The following is a 20,176-nucleotide window of genomic DNA, read 5'->3' as shown; positions in this document are numbered from 1 at the left end:
TGTCTATGGTGTTTCTCCCCCAGCTGCGCCTCCTCACAGCCCCATGGTGCATTCAAGTCAAGCCTTCAAAATATATATAAATATCTCTAACAAAATACATTTTCTTGAATAATTACAGGTTACAAATCTCTTATTCAACCCTTCCTGTAATACCATCATTCATCAAATTAAATTAGAAAATGTCAGTTCAGTCTTAATTGAAGGCTTCGTTAAAGCAAAACCAGATATGGTTCATCTCAGAACAGATTCTTGGTGAAATGTTTCCCTCTTCTGAAAGGAGTCGACTCAGCAGTCTCCATGACGACTCCAAACTAATATTTCTGTAGACAGACATTTTGGGGTTCCGTTAAAAGGAAGCCACACTTTATTTACCATTTATTTGTGTGTAGGTGATCTAGATGACTTCCCCTTTTTAAGTGAATTACTGTTTAATGACTGATTTATTGCAATGCACTTATAGTGCAGACTGAACTGGGCAGTCTGCACTGACTGGACAGTCAGATCCAAATAAATAAATATTTAATAATGTCCTAAATAAAACATATGCTCTCATTCAGTTATTAATGGACTATGCTGATGCTTTCTGATGACAACCTATTGTTAGCTGCTAGCATTTTGAAAAAAAAAAAAAAAGACATTCTTGTTGTGGAGTGAACTTGATGCTCCGTGTCAGACAAGCAACATCATTTGAAATATTAAATTCAGACTTTATTAAGAATATGTACATCTTATCTTAATTTGGCCCCTTACAATCACAATCAGGAAAAAAAAACCCTTTAGTACAAAGATGTTCTGATCAGCCTGGAATATTTGAATGTTAAAGTGCAAAATTTGATACGATCTAAAACTGCTCCTTTAAAATTCACGTATGAAGTGTGCATAGAAACATTTGACATTTATACAATGCAAGCGCTGCTTTTAAAGCCTTACTTTTTCCGCCATCTATGTAAACTTATCACATTGCAATACTTCCCCTCGCTGCCACACACACACTTTAACTTGTAATGCATAAAACGGCACCACACACACACACAGCTTGTTCAAACACCAGGCCAGAGGTTTTGTGTTCACTGTTCCTTGAGAAACCAAATATGCTGACAAAGTGAACTGAAAGGAAGCAATTAAATGCCTTTTCTTCAAATGAATAAACATTCATTTCTTATCAGGCAAGTCTACGGTTGCCTTCCAGGGAAATCTATTGGATTTAGTAAAATATTTATCAACGCGATAGAAAATGGAGCAGTGCAGCCATGCAAAGGTTTAGTACATATTCTGTCATGGTACATTCATGTTTTTGATGTGAGCCAGGTTTTTATTTACAGTGAATCTCTGATATAAAGCACTTTGATGTAGCTTAGCGGTAGCATCACAGTTTAGCATTGGGTTGTCAGTGCAGTTAGCTTCAAGTGGACCCAGTGGGAGGAAACGTTCAAACATCTGGTCCTACCACGGCTAATCGCTTCACTTAAACCCCTCGCTCTTCCTCATCGTCCTCCTCCTCTTCCTCTACATCCTCATTGTCTTCCTCTTCATCTTCATCCTCATCCTCCTCCCCTTCTTCCTCCTCTCCATCCTCCTCCTCCTCCCCTTCATCGTCCTCCCACAGGTTTATGTGGTCGTCGGCCAGGTCGTCGTGCGCTGCTTCTTCTTCCTCTTCGTCGCTCCTCATTTCCTCTTCGCTGCTGTCCTCCAGTTCGTCTTCATCGTCGTCGTCCTCATCCTCGGCCGCCTCTTCCTCGTTGTCCTCGTGTTCCTCCTCCTCCTCGTGGTCAGAAAGACTACCTGAGGGTCGGTCGGGTTCAAAGCAAAGTGATTTTCTACACGTTTGGAATGTATTGCACGTCTAAAAAATAAAATAAAAACTCACATAAGGAGTTGATGGCAGTGACGATGTGACAAGGTAGATCGTCGAGAAATTTGGTCATTTCCTCCTCCATCCTTATTCCGAGGATCTCCGTGTCCATTTCGACGTACTCGGGGTAGAACATATTTTTCCTTAGCTGTCTACGGCACCTATCATAAAGAAAATAGTTACAGTAAGGAGACATTTCAATGATTTGCAAGTATGAGGTAAAGCCTGTTTAAAGGTGATTTATAGATCTTGTGTAACGTGGTGGCAACAATACACAGACTCATAAACAATTCAAGTGGAACATACACGCCACCATTATCCTGATTAACTTGAGTCCTGTCAGATTCATAAAGTATTCCTGTTTTGGAGAGGACATCCATGGGACTGTGATTCAACTCGAAGTCTAAAGTCTTGTTTTTGCCACTTAACCGCAACACAAGTCTGAACCTTTGAGTGTTTTCACACCAGACTCTGTTGGACTGGGGATCAAAGTTGTAACATCTGTTACATTTTCAGCTGGTGTGGGTTCTCTTTCACGCTGCACCGTCAAACGAACTAAAGCAATTGAAAATCTTTTTCCTCTTCTCGAAACAACACAAAAACGTCTAACTGAGACACTGAATGCACACATGTGCAGCATATGTAAACACTGAAGAGTTACAATTCTACTGCCTTGGAATTTTGACACGTCCAGAAAATATCCTTGGCAGCCAACAATAGCTAGAGATGAAACTGTAAAAGCTACAGCATCAGATGTGTAGAAAGAGCTGCAGGAGCATAAGGACACTATTGAGACTCAAGACAGATACACACTTTTGTAATGGAGATATTAAGTTTCACTGTTTTAATTCAAGATTCCCAAGCTTAACTTGAAATATTGGTCTTTTTATCACTCTTTAATTTTCTTGTAGAGAACTGATTTTTATCTGGAAGATGTTTTAGAAATAAAACATGTTTACTGGTATTTAATGAAGACATCGATAAGTCTACACATTAACTCGTCAACGGCACAAAATGCGTCAAATCAGGTTGTGAAAGGAATAAAGAAAGTTTTTGGAGCGATAAAGTCCATCACTTCACTGAATTTATGAAGACCATAGCTACGACATACTGTAGATAGCTCCTTGTATTTAGTTTGAAAGTACAAAAACAATTCCATTGTATGACATCAAACAGATCAAATTAAAGATCCACCAATAAATAATAAAGATGAAATTGGTACTTACTGTTTTCCTGTGGTTTTATATGCCTAAAATCAAGACAAAACATTCAGAAACACAGAACATGAACAAAGTTAGACACAAGTTATACATATCAACACAGAAAATTAATTCAACTTTTCGTTATAGTTTCTTTTTCTAATTCAAATAAAGATCACTTTTTTTCTCCAAGCCAACTGTTGTAACATTAGTAGGCTCAAATTTAAAATCATTACCAGCAGGTGTTGCCTTGGAACAAGCTAGCGTACAAAGCGCCATTAGCAGCGATGTCTTTGTGAGAAGTGCTTACCTCCACAAAGCGGAAGGGGTCGCTCTCCTGCACGAGGCTTTCGATGCTGCAGCGCACCTCGTCGAGGCGCACCTGGTCCTGACAGATCCTGGAGATGTTCTTCTGAATGGCCGAGCTGTTGATCTCGCACTGGGTGCGAGTGAATTCTCTCAGTGTGACGATGAAGCGCTGCACTCTGGTCTTCATCTCGTCCTCCAGGAGCGTCAGGCACTGCTCTGCGTCCTCCCTGAACTTCTGGATGAGACACCAGACGGGAAGGACAGAGGTACAAACTCAGTTTCAGAGGAAAAATGTACAAAATACTGTCATTAATGACGTCACTCTGATGTTACAGAACACAAAATTCCATGATAAAAGTTACTAAATCAAGCCCATGTTTGATCTAATTGAAGGTACATCGGAGGCAGAGCTAGACTTTATTTTCTGATGGACAGCATAAAAAAAAAAAAAATCCGTCAGGTACGATTTTTTGCATCACATTATAATCACCTTAAAGTCTGTTCAGCTGCATTTTTTATGCAGTTTAGTTAATATTCACCTAGTTGGACAGTGAATTCAGATCCCATCACACATAGGGCAGATAAATGCATCTTTTTCTCCATAGTGACAAAAACCACTGACTGTGGCCCCGATAACTTATAATAAATGACTCCACTTAAGGTGAAGTGCTTAAGTGCCTCACCTGTGCCAGTTCAGTCAGTTTGGATCAGTTTGTCTGATCCAAACTGATCAATTGAATCCTACGTGCTTTTTACCCTGTGCGCGGTCCAGACGTTGCTCTTCTACAGGGATTTATTTTGTGTGGTTTTGCTTCCCCAAAACAGATCTTATCTTTACAGCGCTCCTCCTGAGCGCCGCCCTCCTTCTAGGTGCGAGAGGGTAACATCTTCCAGCTCCATTTGTTAAAACCGCAGGGTGAGTTAAGTTTAATTCTTGCAGCGGCGGAGCCGCGTCCTCATTGGTTGTGTAGCAACCAATGAAACTTGCTATTTAACTTCTGCATCTTTATTTCTTCAAGATAAACTGTCAGCTCCTCTGTTTAGAATATAAATGGATTAACACAACTTGGCATTCTCTTTAATGTTTTCTGTTCTGTATGTATTGGAGATGGTTTGGAATGCGCTTCTGAACCAGACGCGCTCCAAAGTGTCCTGTCCATAGCTCCAGAAAAATGCTCACCACAAAAGAGATGCTTGCAGTCTGGCTTTAAAAAAAAATAAAAATAACAAAAACAAAATCATACAATGGGGGAAACCCTGTTATGGCTTAATACGTTTGTGTTTTTACGATCCAAAGCACTTTGTACTGCCTTGTTGCTGAAATGTGCTATAGAAATAAACTTGATAGATTAACTGATATAGGTTGATGGTTTGGCCTGGAGAATTTCTTAATATTAGGAAACCATTTTCTGAAGTGACATTTAAAAGCAGCTATTGATTCTAAATGAACAGATTTCCCAATTTGATGTATATGTTACATCAAATTGATTGAGGCACAGTGAAGTAAAAAAAAAAAAAAAGCTTTTATTTTGATGTTTTCAGATGGAATAATTTTTGTAATGTTTCAGGCAGTTTAACACAGAAAATGTCAAATGTAAGGCGACTTGATTTTGTTTCTGTGACCTAAAGTCATATCAGAGAACATAATCCCAAACCAGGGGTGTCATGAAAACAGCAGTTAAATCCAGCTGAACAGGTTGGATTGTTGCGTTTTACCTTATTTTGTCTCTCCTTCTCTTTCTGCTCCTGCAGCTTCCTCTCTGCCAGGCTGTTCTTCCTCTCCAGCCTGTACAGCTGTTTGTCCATCACGCTCTAGAGGACAGCAACATGGAGGGGTTCAATTCAAGTTATACTGCAGAAATTACTGGCATGTTGTACAAGCAGCAAGATGACAATACCTACATAAAGAAAATAATAATAATTAGAATTCAATTTGGTCTCTGGAGCTCCTAAAACATTCATGTGATGTAACTAATAAAAAAAAAATGGTGTCCATAACAAAACTATATCCTGAAATAATAGTACATGTATTCAATGTTTGGAACAAGGCCATGTCTGCAGGTTTTTGGTGGCTTATTACGCTACATTTTTAAGTGAATTTGTGACATTTCTGCTTCTTGTTGTCTCCACAGCAGTAGACTGGAAGCATCTCCTCTCTATGTGGCATTGTTAATAGGAAACAAAGAACAGGAAGTGGCTTTAACACCCAGAGAAGCCAGACAAAGTCACATGACTGTCCTTTCATTCTCTAACTATTCTTATTATTCATTCATGCGGATTCTATATATTTGCCTTGGTTGAAGTAAATCTGAAAGAAAATTGATTCTGGCTGCTTATAAACAGATTTCTAGTTTGTCGCAGCTCTTCTATGCATTTTTTTTTTTAAATTTCAAAATCGCACACATTTTCCACACTCAGCCTTCTATGTTTTTTCTGGAGATTGTGTAACATCCAGTACATTTGACTTCAAAATTTTAACCTAAAACTGATTAGTAATTGAATCTTATAATTTGAGGCTCCACTAATCAGAAACCAACTAAGTGCAGAAACTGGCTTCCAGTTTTCAGAGAAGATCTAGATCACTCTACTCATCGTGATGATGGTTCGTCTTCTACACTTGGATTCCTTAAAGCATTGTTATCGTTGGCTTTTCAAAATCAGACAGAATAAGAACCAAAAGTTCAATTATGACTGAATTTAATGAGAAACTTTCCTTCCTTGAAATATTTGAATAAGCCTGCAAGACAATAACTAAAATGTGGTTAAGTAAATTACTCAAACTGAGGCGTTTAATCACAAACTAAACAAAGAAAAAGGCACTGAATTTATCAGTGCATCAACAGGTTAGTGTCCTGTAGAAATAAGGGGGAAAAAAACACACCTAAAAACAAACTAGCTACTTTCCTAGACAATATAAACCTTTACATTAATGTAATCAAATGTTAAAATATGACCAAATGTGACAGACATTGTGTTAAAAGTTTTTTTTCATATTTTCTACATTTCAGAAAACTCCAGCTGAAAGAGTGAGAGGAGGAAGTGTGCAGCACTAAATAAAACCGATCAGACATTTTTCCTCATTTTTGGGTGGCTTAGAAACAGCGACTCAGTGCCACTGCACTGCTGGTCACATGGGTAAACCAGCCGATCAGTTTCAGTGTTTAGAGCCGACATAAGTGGTGAATTATTTGATAACTATGTTTAACGGTTTATTTTCTTCTGAAACAAAATCTTAAAGCAGTCAGTAGATTTTAATTCTGACTTTTTGTTATTATTACTGTTGTACTGGAAACAGCATGAAGCTTCTGCTGACTTGAAATCAGCAGAAGCAGCAGATGGGATAAAACTCCTAGAAGGTTCTGTTGGTACCTTCTGATCCTTCATGGTGTTCTTCAGGGTCTTGATGGTGTGTCCTGAGTGTCCTCCCTCTATGGTGCAGGCGTTGCAAACACACATCTTGTCATCCATGCAATAATATCTGGAGAATAACAGGAAATAAAATATATATATATATATAAATAAAAAAAACTCAGTTCAGATCAAGTAAATCTTAAAATCTGATTACTGAGGGGAGAAGCAACATTTCTGTAGAAAAGCTGAGGAAATAAGAAGGAAAACAGAGTTGGGGAAGAAAATGTGACATTTCTTTCTCGTCATTAAAAAAATATGTCCTTGAATTGAAAAACGTATATACAGAAATTTCAAGAGAAATCTTTGAACACCACGTTTCAACTTCACAATATCCGACTACAGTTTCCAAACAAATGTTAATTTCACAAAAGCAAACAATTGTGGCAAAAACCTTTGAAATCCATTTCAATCACAACGACCAACAAAACGTGCTGCAATCATAGATGAAACATTAAGAATCGTAACATGTGACAGTATTATTCTGACGCTTATGTGAAACTATGCCATTACTGAACCATTAGTAACTTTGTTGAGACCGGAAAACATGAAATCCTTCTGATTCCGTTTCCTTTATCGTCACAAAAATAAACGCAACTTGGAAAAACTGAACTCGTTTCTTGCCATCTTATTTTTTAAAAATGGACCAACCTGAACAGATCAGTAGTGTTTCAGAAAATAAACTCCAACCACTGCAGTAGATATGTTTGCTGTGATTCTAAAAGTGAGAATTTGCAGCAGGTTGTCTGTTTACTTGTCAGAAGACCTGTGGGTTTAGGTGCGACAGTAACACAAAACAACTTCGTTCTGGACACCGCCCGGCACTCTGAGAAATCGTTTTCTCAAATAACAACATGGCACCAACCATGACATTACAGGTGATCCGCTGCTTAACAGAAAACTCAACTTTAAAAATGAGAATATCAGCAAATGCTTCACAAACGTGCCACACTCAATCCTCATCTGGTTGAACCCACTTCATATTGAATTATCCATTGAATTGAAGATCATGTTCAATATCATCATTTATCTACTGCCGCCAAACTAAATATTGAAAACCTGAAACATACAAGTAGTTTCCCATGGTTACATAAGATGTAACCATGGGAAACGGCTCATATGTTGGAGGACGTTCCTCCTAAGGAATGTGTTAAAATTAGAGCTGGGTGATATGGCTCAAAAATAAAATCTACAATTTTTTTCCTCGTACTGATTCACCTTCTTTGCTAAAAAAAAAAACAAAACAAAAAAACAACAGAAGAATGTCTGAAAATTACGAGAAAAGTGCTTGGATAACTATTTTTTTGTGTTGAGTTCTCATAAAATTACTTCTTGATTCTCGTAAATGTTAAGACTTTAATCTTGTATTATTTCAACTGTATTTTATTGTAACATTGACTATTCTAGGGGGGGAAAAAAAGTTAGAGTAAGCCTTATATTCCAAATAAATGGAAGCTGTAGAACACGCTTGTCAAACAAGATGGTGATGTGGATGTCACTGAGAAGTATGAAAATACTAGGAAACCATTTGTGGTAAAAAAAAAAAAAAAAATTTCTACAAAAAAGAAATATTCAAAACACCCAAAATTCAATTCATGGATAAAATCCAGTGTTTTCCCCAAGTGTATAATAAGCCTGGCGGGCCACCAGGGTCTTGATGGGGTGGGGCTTTGCTTGCCCCACCCCCAGACTAAGCGTTGTTTGTTTGTGACAGTCACATAAAAAACCTTACTTAAAAATAAAGATGGGCTAAGCTAGGTTTATGGTTGACACATTGAACTGAGTGTGGGGGGTCCACAGCAACTGCGCTGTTCCTGCACCTTGCAAGCTGTCATTTCTAAATTATACATGTTCATAAAATCAATTTATTGCCCAGCTCTACTTCAGATACACTCTTTTTGTTTTATGATTAGAAGGGAATGGATTACAGTTTTTTTTGCAGTTTCATTCTAAAATTAAGAACTTAAAAAAAGAAGAAGAGAGCACTGACTGTAACACCCGACTCCTACCTGTAGACTTCGTCGTGATCCAGGCACTTCCTCTTCCAAAAGTCCAGCATTGGGTCTGCGAGAACATGCTCCCGGAACGCCGGCAGCTCCAGGTGCGGCTTCAGGTGCTCCTGGCACATGGACACCTCGCACTTCAGGCACGTCTTGACCGCCAGCGTTGACGAAGCGGAGTCCTGCTTGTCTTTGCCTTCCTGAGAAAGACAAGCACTAGTAGAGGACTTGTCCCCAAAGGAGCTGAATCCTGAGGCGCCGGCGGCTGCTGCGGGGCAGTAGTCGCACTGAACGGCGAAGATGGTCTTGGCTAGCTGTGCTGCGGAGAACGAAAGCGGTTCCTGGGACTTTAAAGTGGAGGAGGCCGCTGCCATGGCCCTCCGCCTGCGGAGGTAGTCGTCGGCGATGTTGGCTAGCTTGAAGTTTTTCTGGAAGTTGGTGCCGCACTGGTGGTTTTCCCGGCACTCCGGACAGCGGACGCGGCCTCGCTCCGCCTGCCGCCTCAGCCGGTCGAGGCAGATCTTGCAGAAGTTGTGTCCGCAAGGGAGCAGGCGGGGGTCCCGGTATACTTCGAGGCACACCGGGCAGGTGAGCTCGTCCTGCAGGACGCTGCACTGCTCCGAGTCGGCAGAGGCCATGGCGCTTTTCAGGCAGCGGACCCCCGAGGAGAGACCTGCAGGGAGAAGGAGGAGTAGGATGAGGGTTCAAAGAAAGATTCAGAAGACATGGAAAGAGGAATTCAGATTATGGAGACCATGGATTGCAATGACCTACTCTGATTACAGATTCTTCAAAAGGCATTGACATTTTTTAACCTTTTACTCTGATTTTTTCGTTTTAAGATTTCCCTCAAGATATCGTCAACTCCACCATCTCTCTGCTCTGCTCCTTTAAAAAGGAGCGGCAAAAGCAAATAACTCTTTGAGGATACTTAGACGAGACCTTTAAGTTTCCGTACGGGATAAACAAAGTATTGTTGAACTGAAAGTTATTAAACACCTCCCTCGTCTTGCTTTAGCGAGTTTCTGTTGATTTCTCAATGCCTTCCAAACTCCAAGAACTTTCATAGCAAGGAAAAGCAATCCAACTACACGTAGTTTCCAAGACCACCTGCTGATTCTACTGTAAATAAAGTGAGTACATTTTGGTCATGTGGGTTGGTGATTTAATGGTATTAAAACAACATTTAACTCTCCAGTCAGAGAGTCTGCAGCAGCCATTTTGCTTGATTCGGAGTTTCAGGATTTCCTGTTGATATTCCAAACAATCCCAGGATTTCTCTTCTATTATTATTTTTTTCTTATCCCTGTTGATGACAGAGCCTTGGTTTCATCTTAAACTTTCGGGCCACTGAAACAGTGTTTAATGTCCACCTGCACCTGAAAATCAGCCACATACTTTGTTTTTAAGCATTCATCCACCACTTTGTGGATAACGATACATTTTAACCACCAGGCGATAAACCATGAAGTGACCGAGATCAAATGGGATTTAAAAATGTAATAAACCTTTTCAAAAAATAATAATTTAGGTTAATAACTTGTTTGCACGATTAAACAAACGTAGTGGTTCAACCAAAAGTGATGAACAAAAAGACCTTATGATTTCCCTTGATTTAAAATAAATGGACTTGATCATATATCTTAGTTTAACCTGAAGTTTTAGTTCATCCAATAAAAAAAAATTCTAATTTTCACTTTCTTTGGAAAAAAAAAAATTAAAACCACATATGATCAAATAAATCCTGTTTTTACGCTTTATTTTGCCGTCAGCTGAGATGGCTTTAGTGTAAACAGCCGCCGCCATGCCTGAAGTATGACCTGGAGATAAGCTGGGACCTGCTGGTTGTTTTTCACTCTAGCTAAAAACTGATTACTGTTCTCTGGCATATTTCTACATTAGTTGGTGATTCTCCACCTGACGACGCAGGCCAAGGCTTTATTTAGTCCAAACCAACCCGTTAAAACCTGTCACATTTGAGTCGTAACGACCCTGTTGGAGTCAACCGATAATTAGCCAACTCTCTGCACCTGCTCCACTAATCTCCATTAGTGCCGCTGCTGAGACCCGAGATAAGCTAAAGCGAAACAAGTCAAAAAAACAAGCATTCCCGGCTTCGTACCTCTACAATGTAGGCGGTTTAAGCAGCCTGGCGTCCAAGCAAAGCTGAACTCCCGGTTTCCAGAGCGATAAATGTCTGTTTCTCGGCAAGGCTAACGTCTGAAATCCGAAAGCCGCGGTTCACCTGTCGTGCTGTGGCTAACACGTCAACGCCAAAAACTCGATTCTTCCCCCTTTCCTCTCACAGAAAGTCTCCAAAACACTACGGTATTATCCCAGTAAAAGCTCCGGTCACCGGATGGTCGGCTTTCCCATCTGGAGTTTTCGGTATTTAACGGGAAACGGCGAGTCCACGCGCACACCTGCACACGGACAAACGGACGGACGTCGAACTGAAACTAAAGCAGAGAGCAGGGTGATGCGGGGAAAAGGACGCATTCAGTGTCCCTCGGAAATCTAAACAACAAACCGTCAGTTGATTCGTTTTTGCCATTTTTTTTCCAGACATCTAAATAGGTAGGTCGTTTTAACTTTTTAAAACTTTGTAATAATAATCAGAATCAAATGACTTCGTATGTTTTGTTGAACAAGTTCAGTGTTGAGTTTTTTTTTTTTCCAACTGTAAAATTTGCGTGTCATATTTTTTTCCCCCTTAAGCAAGTGTTTTAACAGACTGATAATGGTAAGAAAACAGTAGTACATATGACTAAAGAAGTTTTTTTTTTTAAATTCAAAAGAACCTGTGTAGTTATACTTTACTTCGTTTGGATCAAATATAGCGTAATTTCCAACGGTCACAAAATGTGCCTGGTACTCAAGGTACAAAAAAGCTTTTATATTGTTTTATTTCTCAGAGTCTGTCCTGCATGTTTTAACTAATCAGGATCAAATGATGGCTCATTAGAAGGCCTAAGAACATTGACATAAGGTTGTTACTAAATCATGCAGGACGCAGGTAACTATCTGTGCTACTCAGAACACCGACTTTGGACACCACTAGTCTACCATCTAATTTGTACTTTAATGGAGTGGTTCAAAAGATTGGTCCAGGCAAGTGAAAGTAACAAATGCACACTAACAAGGGTTGTCACAATCGCAAAATGTCAGCTCGACACTGAATGGCATTTTCTTCGCCTTAGTAAATTTCAAAGAAGAAGAAAATTTTCACACCATTTTTATCCAAGAAACCAATGACATTTCATTTTAAACCACCACACAGACTGGCTTAAAACAAAACACCAGCAATTCACATCTAGAACATGCGAGCAGAAACTGAAACGGCATCTTCAGGGAAACGTTTGGATTGACAAATGTTGAAATGAATGCAGTGATTCACGTACTTCAGAACTCCATAAGAGACCTTAACAGCCCCATTAGTGCTTTTACTCAGATTAGTGTTTTATTCAGACTAGGGGACGTTCTTACAAGGCAATTAAAGTTTGTACTCAGCAAAAAATTGCATTACTTCAACCCATTTTTGCTCAAAGAGTAGTCATTTTTTTAAATTAGGATACCAAAGAGGAGAAAGGCACACTTGATTTTTCCCACACTTCATTTTCCTTTTAAATGCTTATTCAACGCTACAACATACAATAATGCTGATCCTCATTGTAATGTCAGAGTGTGCAACACCATCATTTAAAAGTAATATTTGGTTGTGATGTTGCAATTCAAGTGTCATGGAGTTACTGGATGACCAGTTGGACTGACCTCATCTCCCCCAACTACTAGTTATGTCCTTATTGGCAGAGATGTTCAAGTTCACAGAAAGTAGTGGGAACATTTTTGCAAAAGTCAGAAAAATGTGGGTTCATTGAGGTCAAAGTTTTTAGTAATAGTATTACAATTATATATGTTCTTGATATTCTGAGGCAATATTTCTGTAATAGTGTAAACAAGCATCTGTTCTATGCAGAGCTAATCAGCAGCAGTTTTACTGAGGCTCTGCGTGTCTGGAGGTTTTGGTGATAAACCACAGTTAGGAGGGAGGATCTCTCTGACATATTTAAAACTCTAGTCGTTATGGTAACCTTACTGACCTGACCTTTGTTAAGACCTCGTAGACCACACTGTTGCCAAGTTTGTAGTGCTAATCAGCTAGCTTAAACCATCCTTCGACTTTTTCCAAAATGACTCAAAACAGCCATTATCGCATTTGACCTCTTCCACTAAAAAATCTATTTTTCTTGAGATATTTGTCTTGCACTGAGGTTTCAACCCAGCCGCAGCATGTTTGACTGTCCGCCATTGAACAAGTGGGCTGTTGCAAGAAAAAGGAAGGTGTCAAGTGTCCGCAGTGTTATTCTGTGAAATTGTTTGAGCTGTTTTTATCTCCCCCAAGTCGACAGTTTCTGTAAACTCTAAGGCAAAAGGTGTGTCGACAGTACTGCATTACACTAAAAAAATATCGAAAGTGTCAACAAGCGCGACACAAATGAAGCTCTTCACAGAGAGGCCAGCCACTCCTCTGGGCCCTTTCCATTGGCTGCCACAGGACAATAGCTCAGCCTCTTCCCATCGGCAGCTCTTGTGACCCTGTATCCCAAATTTTCCGTTTCCCACAGCTTGTGCAAGATTTGAAACAAACAGCTCTCTGTTTCGCAATACACCTAGTTTTCGGTGGAACCTCCACCTGCTGTTGATCCAAAAAAAATACCTTTTTAAAGTGCAACTATGAAGAAAAGTGTACAATAACAAACTTTTTTTTTTTTTTTTTTGAGTCAGCCATCTTCTATGGCATTGGTCTGCAACCTAAATCAATCGATCAATCAATTTTATTTATAAAGCACCCTTCATACTGACAGCAGCTCAAAGTGCTGTACAAATCAATAATAAAAAAAAAATAATAATAATAATAATTACCCACCCCAACCCCACATGGAAAAATACACAACTGCATGGAAAATGCACAAACTAAGCAGAAATTATTCAATTAAGGAGATAAAAAAGATGGGTCTTGAGCCTGCTCTTAAACACGACCATTTCGCTCAGGACAGCCAAATTAAACTCGTTTCTGAGCCGCAAAGGTCACATGACTTTTGAAATCTCTTATTTTTAGGATGCAAAGTGTAGGTAAACATAAAAGAATATGTTTTTTTTTTTTTAAAGCACATAGATTCCATCTTAATGACAAGGAAAATATATCTGGAACATATTACTTTTAGTGTCAATATTTGCAAATACTGCTAGAAAAAAAAAAAAAGAATTGGGCAAACTGTTAAAAACATTTATGTTTAATTCCATCTGTACTTGAAAAGCTTTAACTGGTTCCTTTTCATTTTCGGGCAAAGCTGTTGGCAGCAATTGTAGAAGAGCCACAAGTTGCAGAGCTATATGAGGGGAAGGGGTTGGGTGTGCTCACTAGGAAGGCAAGTAGTGTCCGGTGGGAATCTCAGAGTTTGGAAAAGTCGGTTCACGCCTAACTCCGTTGGCAAGACGTATCGTTTAAAAAAGACCACACACTCACACAATTTTCACTAAGCGAAAAAGTGAAACAACCGACGACTGTTCCAAAGACATTTTCCCAGAAACTTCGGCTAATGCTTTTGAGAGAAACGCAAAAAGAAGTATGATTTTTTTTTGGGTGAAAATTACCCAAAAAAAAAAAAAACTACTCACTGCTCAGTCCATTTTTAGCAACATGAAATAAAGTTTCACAATGTACACCAAAAACTAACTTGTGTTAAAGTCTCCCAAGCTATTTAAATTCCTGTCAAAACTATATAATCAATAAATGAAGGACTGTATTAGTGGATTTTATTATATATTTTTTTCTTATTATTTGGTGGAAGCTTTACATAAGCCCATTGGGCGTTGGCATCTTCCTGCATTGTTTTTTTCTTTTTTCTTCATAAAATTAAAAACTAAAAACTGCAGCTTTCCCATTCATTTCCAATCCACCAGCAACTTCTGTCTAGAGTCCATGAAATAGTCGTTCAAAATACCAATAAAACAAATTACATGGTTTATGACAAACTAGAACTGGAACTTTTATGTCTTTTTCTCTGACCGTTCCCCGCCGTGTTCCTTGGGATTCATGAAGATCTTTGGTCTCTCCATTCTCTGAAAATCCTCTGATTCAGTTATGAAACAAATGGATTGATGCTGACATTACAGACAATACAACTATTTCCATATAAAATGGCCTCAATTTGTTTCAACTAGATGTGATTATTTGGTGTCAGAGCCAAGGGACCAGGATCACCTGAAACTAAAACAGTAAGAGCAAAACAAATAACCATGAATCAAAATTTATTCATTCTACAGAAAGAATAAATCAGTCACACTAACACTGTATAACTGAGGAGGCTGGTTGGTCAGTGTGGTAGATTTCTCAAACACTGGCATCATCATCATTCCAAAGATGAAGGAAAACTGTGATGTCACAATCAATCAATCAATCAATCAACTTTTATTTGTATAGCACATTTCAGCAGCAAGGCATTTCAAAGTGCTTTACATCATTACAAACACAGAAACACAAAGCAACATAGAATCAATCATTAAGTCAAGTTCCAGCAATAAATTTGTAATTGATTACATTTCAAATACAATCCTAAAGAGGTGGGTTTTTAGTTGAGATTTAAAAGAAGTCAGTGTTTCAGCTGTTTTACAGTTTTCTAGAAGTTTGTTCCAAATTTGTGGTGCATAGATGCTGAAAGCTGCTTCTCCTCGTTTGGTTCTGGTTCTGGGGATGCAGAGCAGAACCAGAACCAGAAGACCTGAGAGGTTCTGGAAGGTTGATACAACAACAGCAGATCTTTAATGTATTGTGGTGCGAAGCTGTTCAGTGATTTAGAAACTAGCAACAGTATTTTAAAGTCTATTCTTTGAGCTACAGGGAGCCAGTGGAGGGACTTTAAAACTGGTGTTATGTGCTCTATCTTCCTGGTTTTAGTGAGAACGCCAGCAGCAGCATTCTGGATCAGCTGCAGCTGTTTGATTGATTTGTTGGACAGACCTGTGAAGACGCTGTTGCAATAATCAATACGACTGAAGATGAACGCATGGATGAGTTTCTCTAGATCTGGCTGAGACATTAGTCCTTTAATCCTGGAAATGTTCTTCAGGTGATAGAAGGCCGACTTTGTAACTGTCTTTATGTGGCTCTGGAGGTTCAGGTCAGAGTCCATCACTACTCCCAGGTTTCGGGCTGATCGCTGGTTTTCAGTTGCAATAACTGAAGCTGTGCATTGACTCTAGATCTATAACTCTAAATCTATAACTCTAGATCTATAACTCTAGTTCGTTCCTCGTTAGGTCCAAAAATAATAACTTCAGTTTTGTTTCTGTTCAGCTGGAGAAAGTTTTAGCACATCCACACATTTATCTGCTCTAAGCATCTGTTCAGTGATTGGATGGGGTCAAAGGTCACCTGGTGACATCATAATGTAGAGCTGTGTGTCATCTGCATAGTTATGGTAGCTAATATTATTTCCTGTTATAACCTGAGCTAGTGGGAGCATATAAATATTGAATAAAAGGGGTCCTAGGATTGAACCTTGGGGTACAACTAGAGTCATGCTTGTGATGTCATCAGCACTGTATGTATGTAACAAACTGCTACCTTCTTGTCATTGCTTCCTGCACAACTGACGAGTTCAGACGTACGCAAAGCGCTTTTTGAAATGGAGACAGAGAGAATGTTTGAATTGACCCAAAAGCTGGCCTCCACCCAGAAAGAAGTGGAGGAAACAAAAAATGAGCTGCAGACGCAGAAAACTATTGAGGGGATTTTCATGAAAATGAACAGAGACTTAAAGACAGAACTAGAGGCAGTAAAGAAGTTTCACAGTCCAGAAGCTGTAACTAGTTCTGACAAGATGCAGCTGAACTATAATGATGACAACAAGGAGAAACGTCTGCAGAGAGAGCTAGATCAGATGACGACATCTTACCAACAACTGAAATGGACGTGTGAAGCTGATGTTTCTGCCTTAAGACAGGAAATCAAAGATTACCAGCTAGAAATGACTCGTATGAAGGAAGCTCATCTAGAGAAAGCCAGGAACGACCTTGAGCTAATCGACACACTGAGAGCAGAAAAAGAAGATCTGGACCAGAGAAGGAGAGAAGAGTTGTCTGTCCTGCAACAAGAATCAAATCAGACAATAATACATCTAAAAAGTATTCTGGATCTGGCTACAATTGCATTCGAAGGACTTAAAGCCAGACATGAAAGAGAAGTTTCTGGCCTGATGCAGCAGGCAGACATTTTGAAGCAGGACGGAGCTAAAGAGAGGGAAGCTTCCTCTCTAAAAATCATGGAGCTTGAAGCTGAGAAGGAAAATCTGATAAAAGAGCTGACTGACTTCCAGCAACTGCACTCTGGCTGTGAACTTAGTTTCAAAACGGAGAAGGAAAAAATTAAATCTGATCATCAAGACAGAAATGAAAAAGACACGACCAACAATTCTGACTCTGCAGCCATTAATCAGGAACATCACTTGGAGGAAACCATGCCAGAGGACAGTGATGTTCCTGATACATCGAACAAGGAGGCAAATGATTTTGTAGTAGAGAGAGAACCTGAGGCCACAGAAATGAGAGACAGCTGTGTGGCAAATCGGTCAGAGGAACCAGTGGAGGCAGCCGGAAAAAAAACCTCCATGTGGAAGAGAATTCAAGATAGTTTTAGGCTGAAAAAATCACAGCAGAAAAAAAAACAAGAAAAAATCTTAATAGAGCAACTAGGAGAAAATGTCTAGTGAATTTCTGAACCGTTTGCAAAACCCCAAAATAAATCTCTTATTTTAGACCAGAAAAAAAAAATGGCCGTGGGTTTTCTCCGGGTGCTCCGGTTTCCCCCAGATTTCTAAAAACCATGTAATGTTGATGATTGTCCAATGTAACGTGTCCTCAAGAAAGGTCGTATTAATTTCTATCAAATTTAATTTGCAAACGGTTCAGATTGGAGAAACATTTGTGGAGAGAAAAGAAAACCTCTAAAACAAGCAACTAGTTAAAAGAGTCCAGGTCAGAACCATTTTCAAAACCCCAAATTACATCTCATATTTTAGACAAAAAAAAAGGTCACCACGGTGATGCAGTGGTTAACACGACATCTTCACAGAAAAGAGGCCTTTGTTCTCAACCAGGCGCCTCTTTCTGTGGGAGTTTGTCTGTTCTCCCCGTGTTAGTGGAGGGTTTTCTCCGGGTGCTCCGGTTTCCCCCAGGATTTCAAAAATGATGTAAATTTTGATGATTGACTATAATGAACATTGTCCTCAAGAAAGGTAGAATTAATTTCTAGAAAACTGAATTTGCAAACGGTTCAGATTAGAGAAACATAATGTCAGGTGAGAGTTGCTCTCCACAAGTTGCTCTCCACAGGTTGCCCTTTGTCACCAGTGTCTAGATGCAGTCAAGGTTTTGATGGGATCCGTTTTAGTTGCCTTAGCGTTGCGTCTCTGCTTTTTGCAGATGTGACGAGGTCCTATTGGCTTCAACAGCTGTGAGCAAATAAACTTTGTTGTCGGCCTAACAAGGCGAATGCCTGAACTGGAAAAGGAGTGGCCCTTGGTGGCCCCTGCTGGCAAGAAATGTTTATTGTCACAACAGAAGGAGCAAAGAGTCGGAGAGGAGACAACAGACCAGAGGTCAGCAGCAGGACCATGATGTAGGATCTTGTTACCTGAGAATAATTTGCTTAAGACGAGCAAATTATTACTTTTTAATAATTTGTTTATTACTAAGATGAGTAATAAGCAAATTATTACTTATTAATAATTTGTTTATTACTAAGATAAAGAGTAATAAGCAAATTATTACTTACCTTAGTAATAATCTGCTTATTACTAAGATAAGTAATAAGCAAATTATTACTTATCATGCAGATAAGTAATAATTTGCTTATGCCCTAATTTCCACCCATACAAACATAAAACCAACACAATGCTTACACCCAGAGGAGGTGAAATGATCTGTTACACAAAGAATTTGTGTAACAGACTTTTAGACCACTGTCTAAAAGTCTGTTACACAATTTTTTTGTTTAATTTTTAGCTTCACATTTAGATATGGAAAAAGTTTGAGTCACAAAAAAACCCCAAGCAGTTTTGAATCTGAACTCAGATCCAGAACCGCACAGCATTCTGGGAGATGTAGACAGAGGCATGACTTTAGCAGTTCTTCCTAGCTCTCTCTTTGGTTACCTAGCAACTTAGTCATTCTTTGGTTACCTAGCAACGACCTTTTGCGTAACTTGCGCAGCAGCAGTTTCAGGTTTGGCCACTGTGCCTCATAACTGGAAAATTTTTTTTAAAAAACTGTAGCTCCAAAGTGACAACTCTGGCACGGCTTCCTTAAGACGGGCTCTTTATCAAATGCCGTGAAAACTACAGAAATAAAACACAACACTTTAGACATAGATACATTTACAAACAGACAGGTGACACGTGCTTTGACAAAAAAAAGTTACCTCGTGGCCGCCTGCCACTTCGGAGGTCTTTAACCGAATGATTCGTCGTTGTTCACTCTAAACCAAATATTAAGTAATTAAAACACCATAACCAATAAATTCACAAAACATTACAAACATAACTACAAAATACCTCGATGACAGGACATGAGGCTGCTACACATAGCTCTGGCACGAGCTTCTGCTTCTTCTATGCTTACTTAAGCCTAGCAGCCTCACACATGTACACAAATCTCGCGATACCTTTCGACAAAAAATAATTTGACACGAAATAAAATACAAATCATTTAACACAAATCTTAAAACGTGAACCAAACAACTTAAAATACATTATTCTATCTTTTAGAAATAAACATAAATTTTTTCAAGAAAAAAACTATTTTATTGACACTTACAAAAACAAACACGTGTAGTGAAAACTGGATAAAATAGGACATTTCACGCCACCAGTTTATAGTATTTTGGATAATTAAAACAAAAGACTAATAAGTAATGATCAATATTAACAATTATTGACAGACTTTTACTGCTATGAGTTTTTCAGCTTTATTGTCCAGCTTACATTCAATAGAGATCTAAAAAACTCGTTTCCTTCCCTTGTGAAGTGACGTTTACATATGTAGCCTGGGAATCATTTAGCCTCACAGGACACAATAACTGGGGTCCTTAATGTGCAAAATATTTGATTTCCAGTTGAGACAGATTAAACAAAGCTGTCTTATTTCCTGACTTTTGTTCAGAAATCAGAACATATGCGTACCAAACATTAGGTAGCTACTGCTGAAATGTGGCAATCTCGAAAATAACAGAGTAAAAGCACAAAAAGGAAAACACAACGTCTAAAAAGCAAGAAAAGAAATACAGCAGTTTCCTCTGGCTGCACAAACTAAATACTGAGAGCTGCATGACACCACACTGATTTAGAGCA

At 39.0% G+C, this 20,176-nt stretch overlaps 1 protein-coding gene across 1 annotated transcript; it reads right to left on the bottom strand.

Moving 5' to 3' along the window:
- Window positions 1-685: 685 nt before the first annotated feature.
- Window positions 686-11,237, bottom strand: LOC102237837 (E3 ubiquitin/ISG15 ligase TRIM25-like). The gene is made up of 8 exons (XM_023345628.1): window positions 10,891-11,237; window positions 8,778-9,441; window positions 6,730-6,838; window positions 5,077-5,172; window positions 3,362-3,595; window positions 3,079-3,101; window positions 1,868-2,013; window positions 686-1,782 (listed from the first exon to the last, which is right to left on the bottom strand). Exons 2-8 carry the CDS (start codon window positions 9,404-9,406, stop codon window positions 1,466-1,468), a joined length of 1,554 nt encoding a protein of 517 aa, XP_023201396.1. The 5' UTR covers window positions 9,407-9,441; window positions 10,891-11,237; the 3' UTR covers window positions 686-1,465.
- Window positions 11,238-20,176: the final 8,939 nt, after the last annotated feature.

This window comes from Xiphophorus maculatus, chromosome 14 (assembly GCF_002775205.1).
Source record: "Xiphophorus maculatus strain JP 163 A chromosome 14, X_maculatus-5.0-male, whole genome shotgun sequence".
In the NCBI taxonomy this organism is placed as follows: domain Eukaryota; kingdom Metazoa; phylum Chordata; class Actinopteri; order Cyprinodontiformes; family Poeciliidae; genus Xiphophorus; species Xiphophorus maculatus.
The sequence above is the reverse complement of the archived record's forward strand: the minus strand, read 5'-3'. Positions and strand labels throughout refer to the sequence as shown.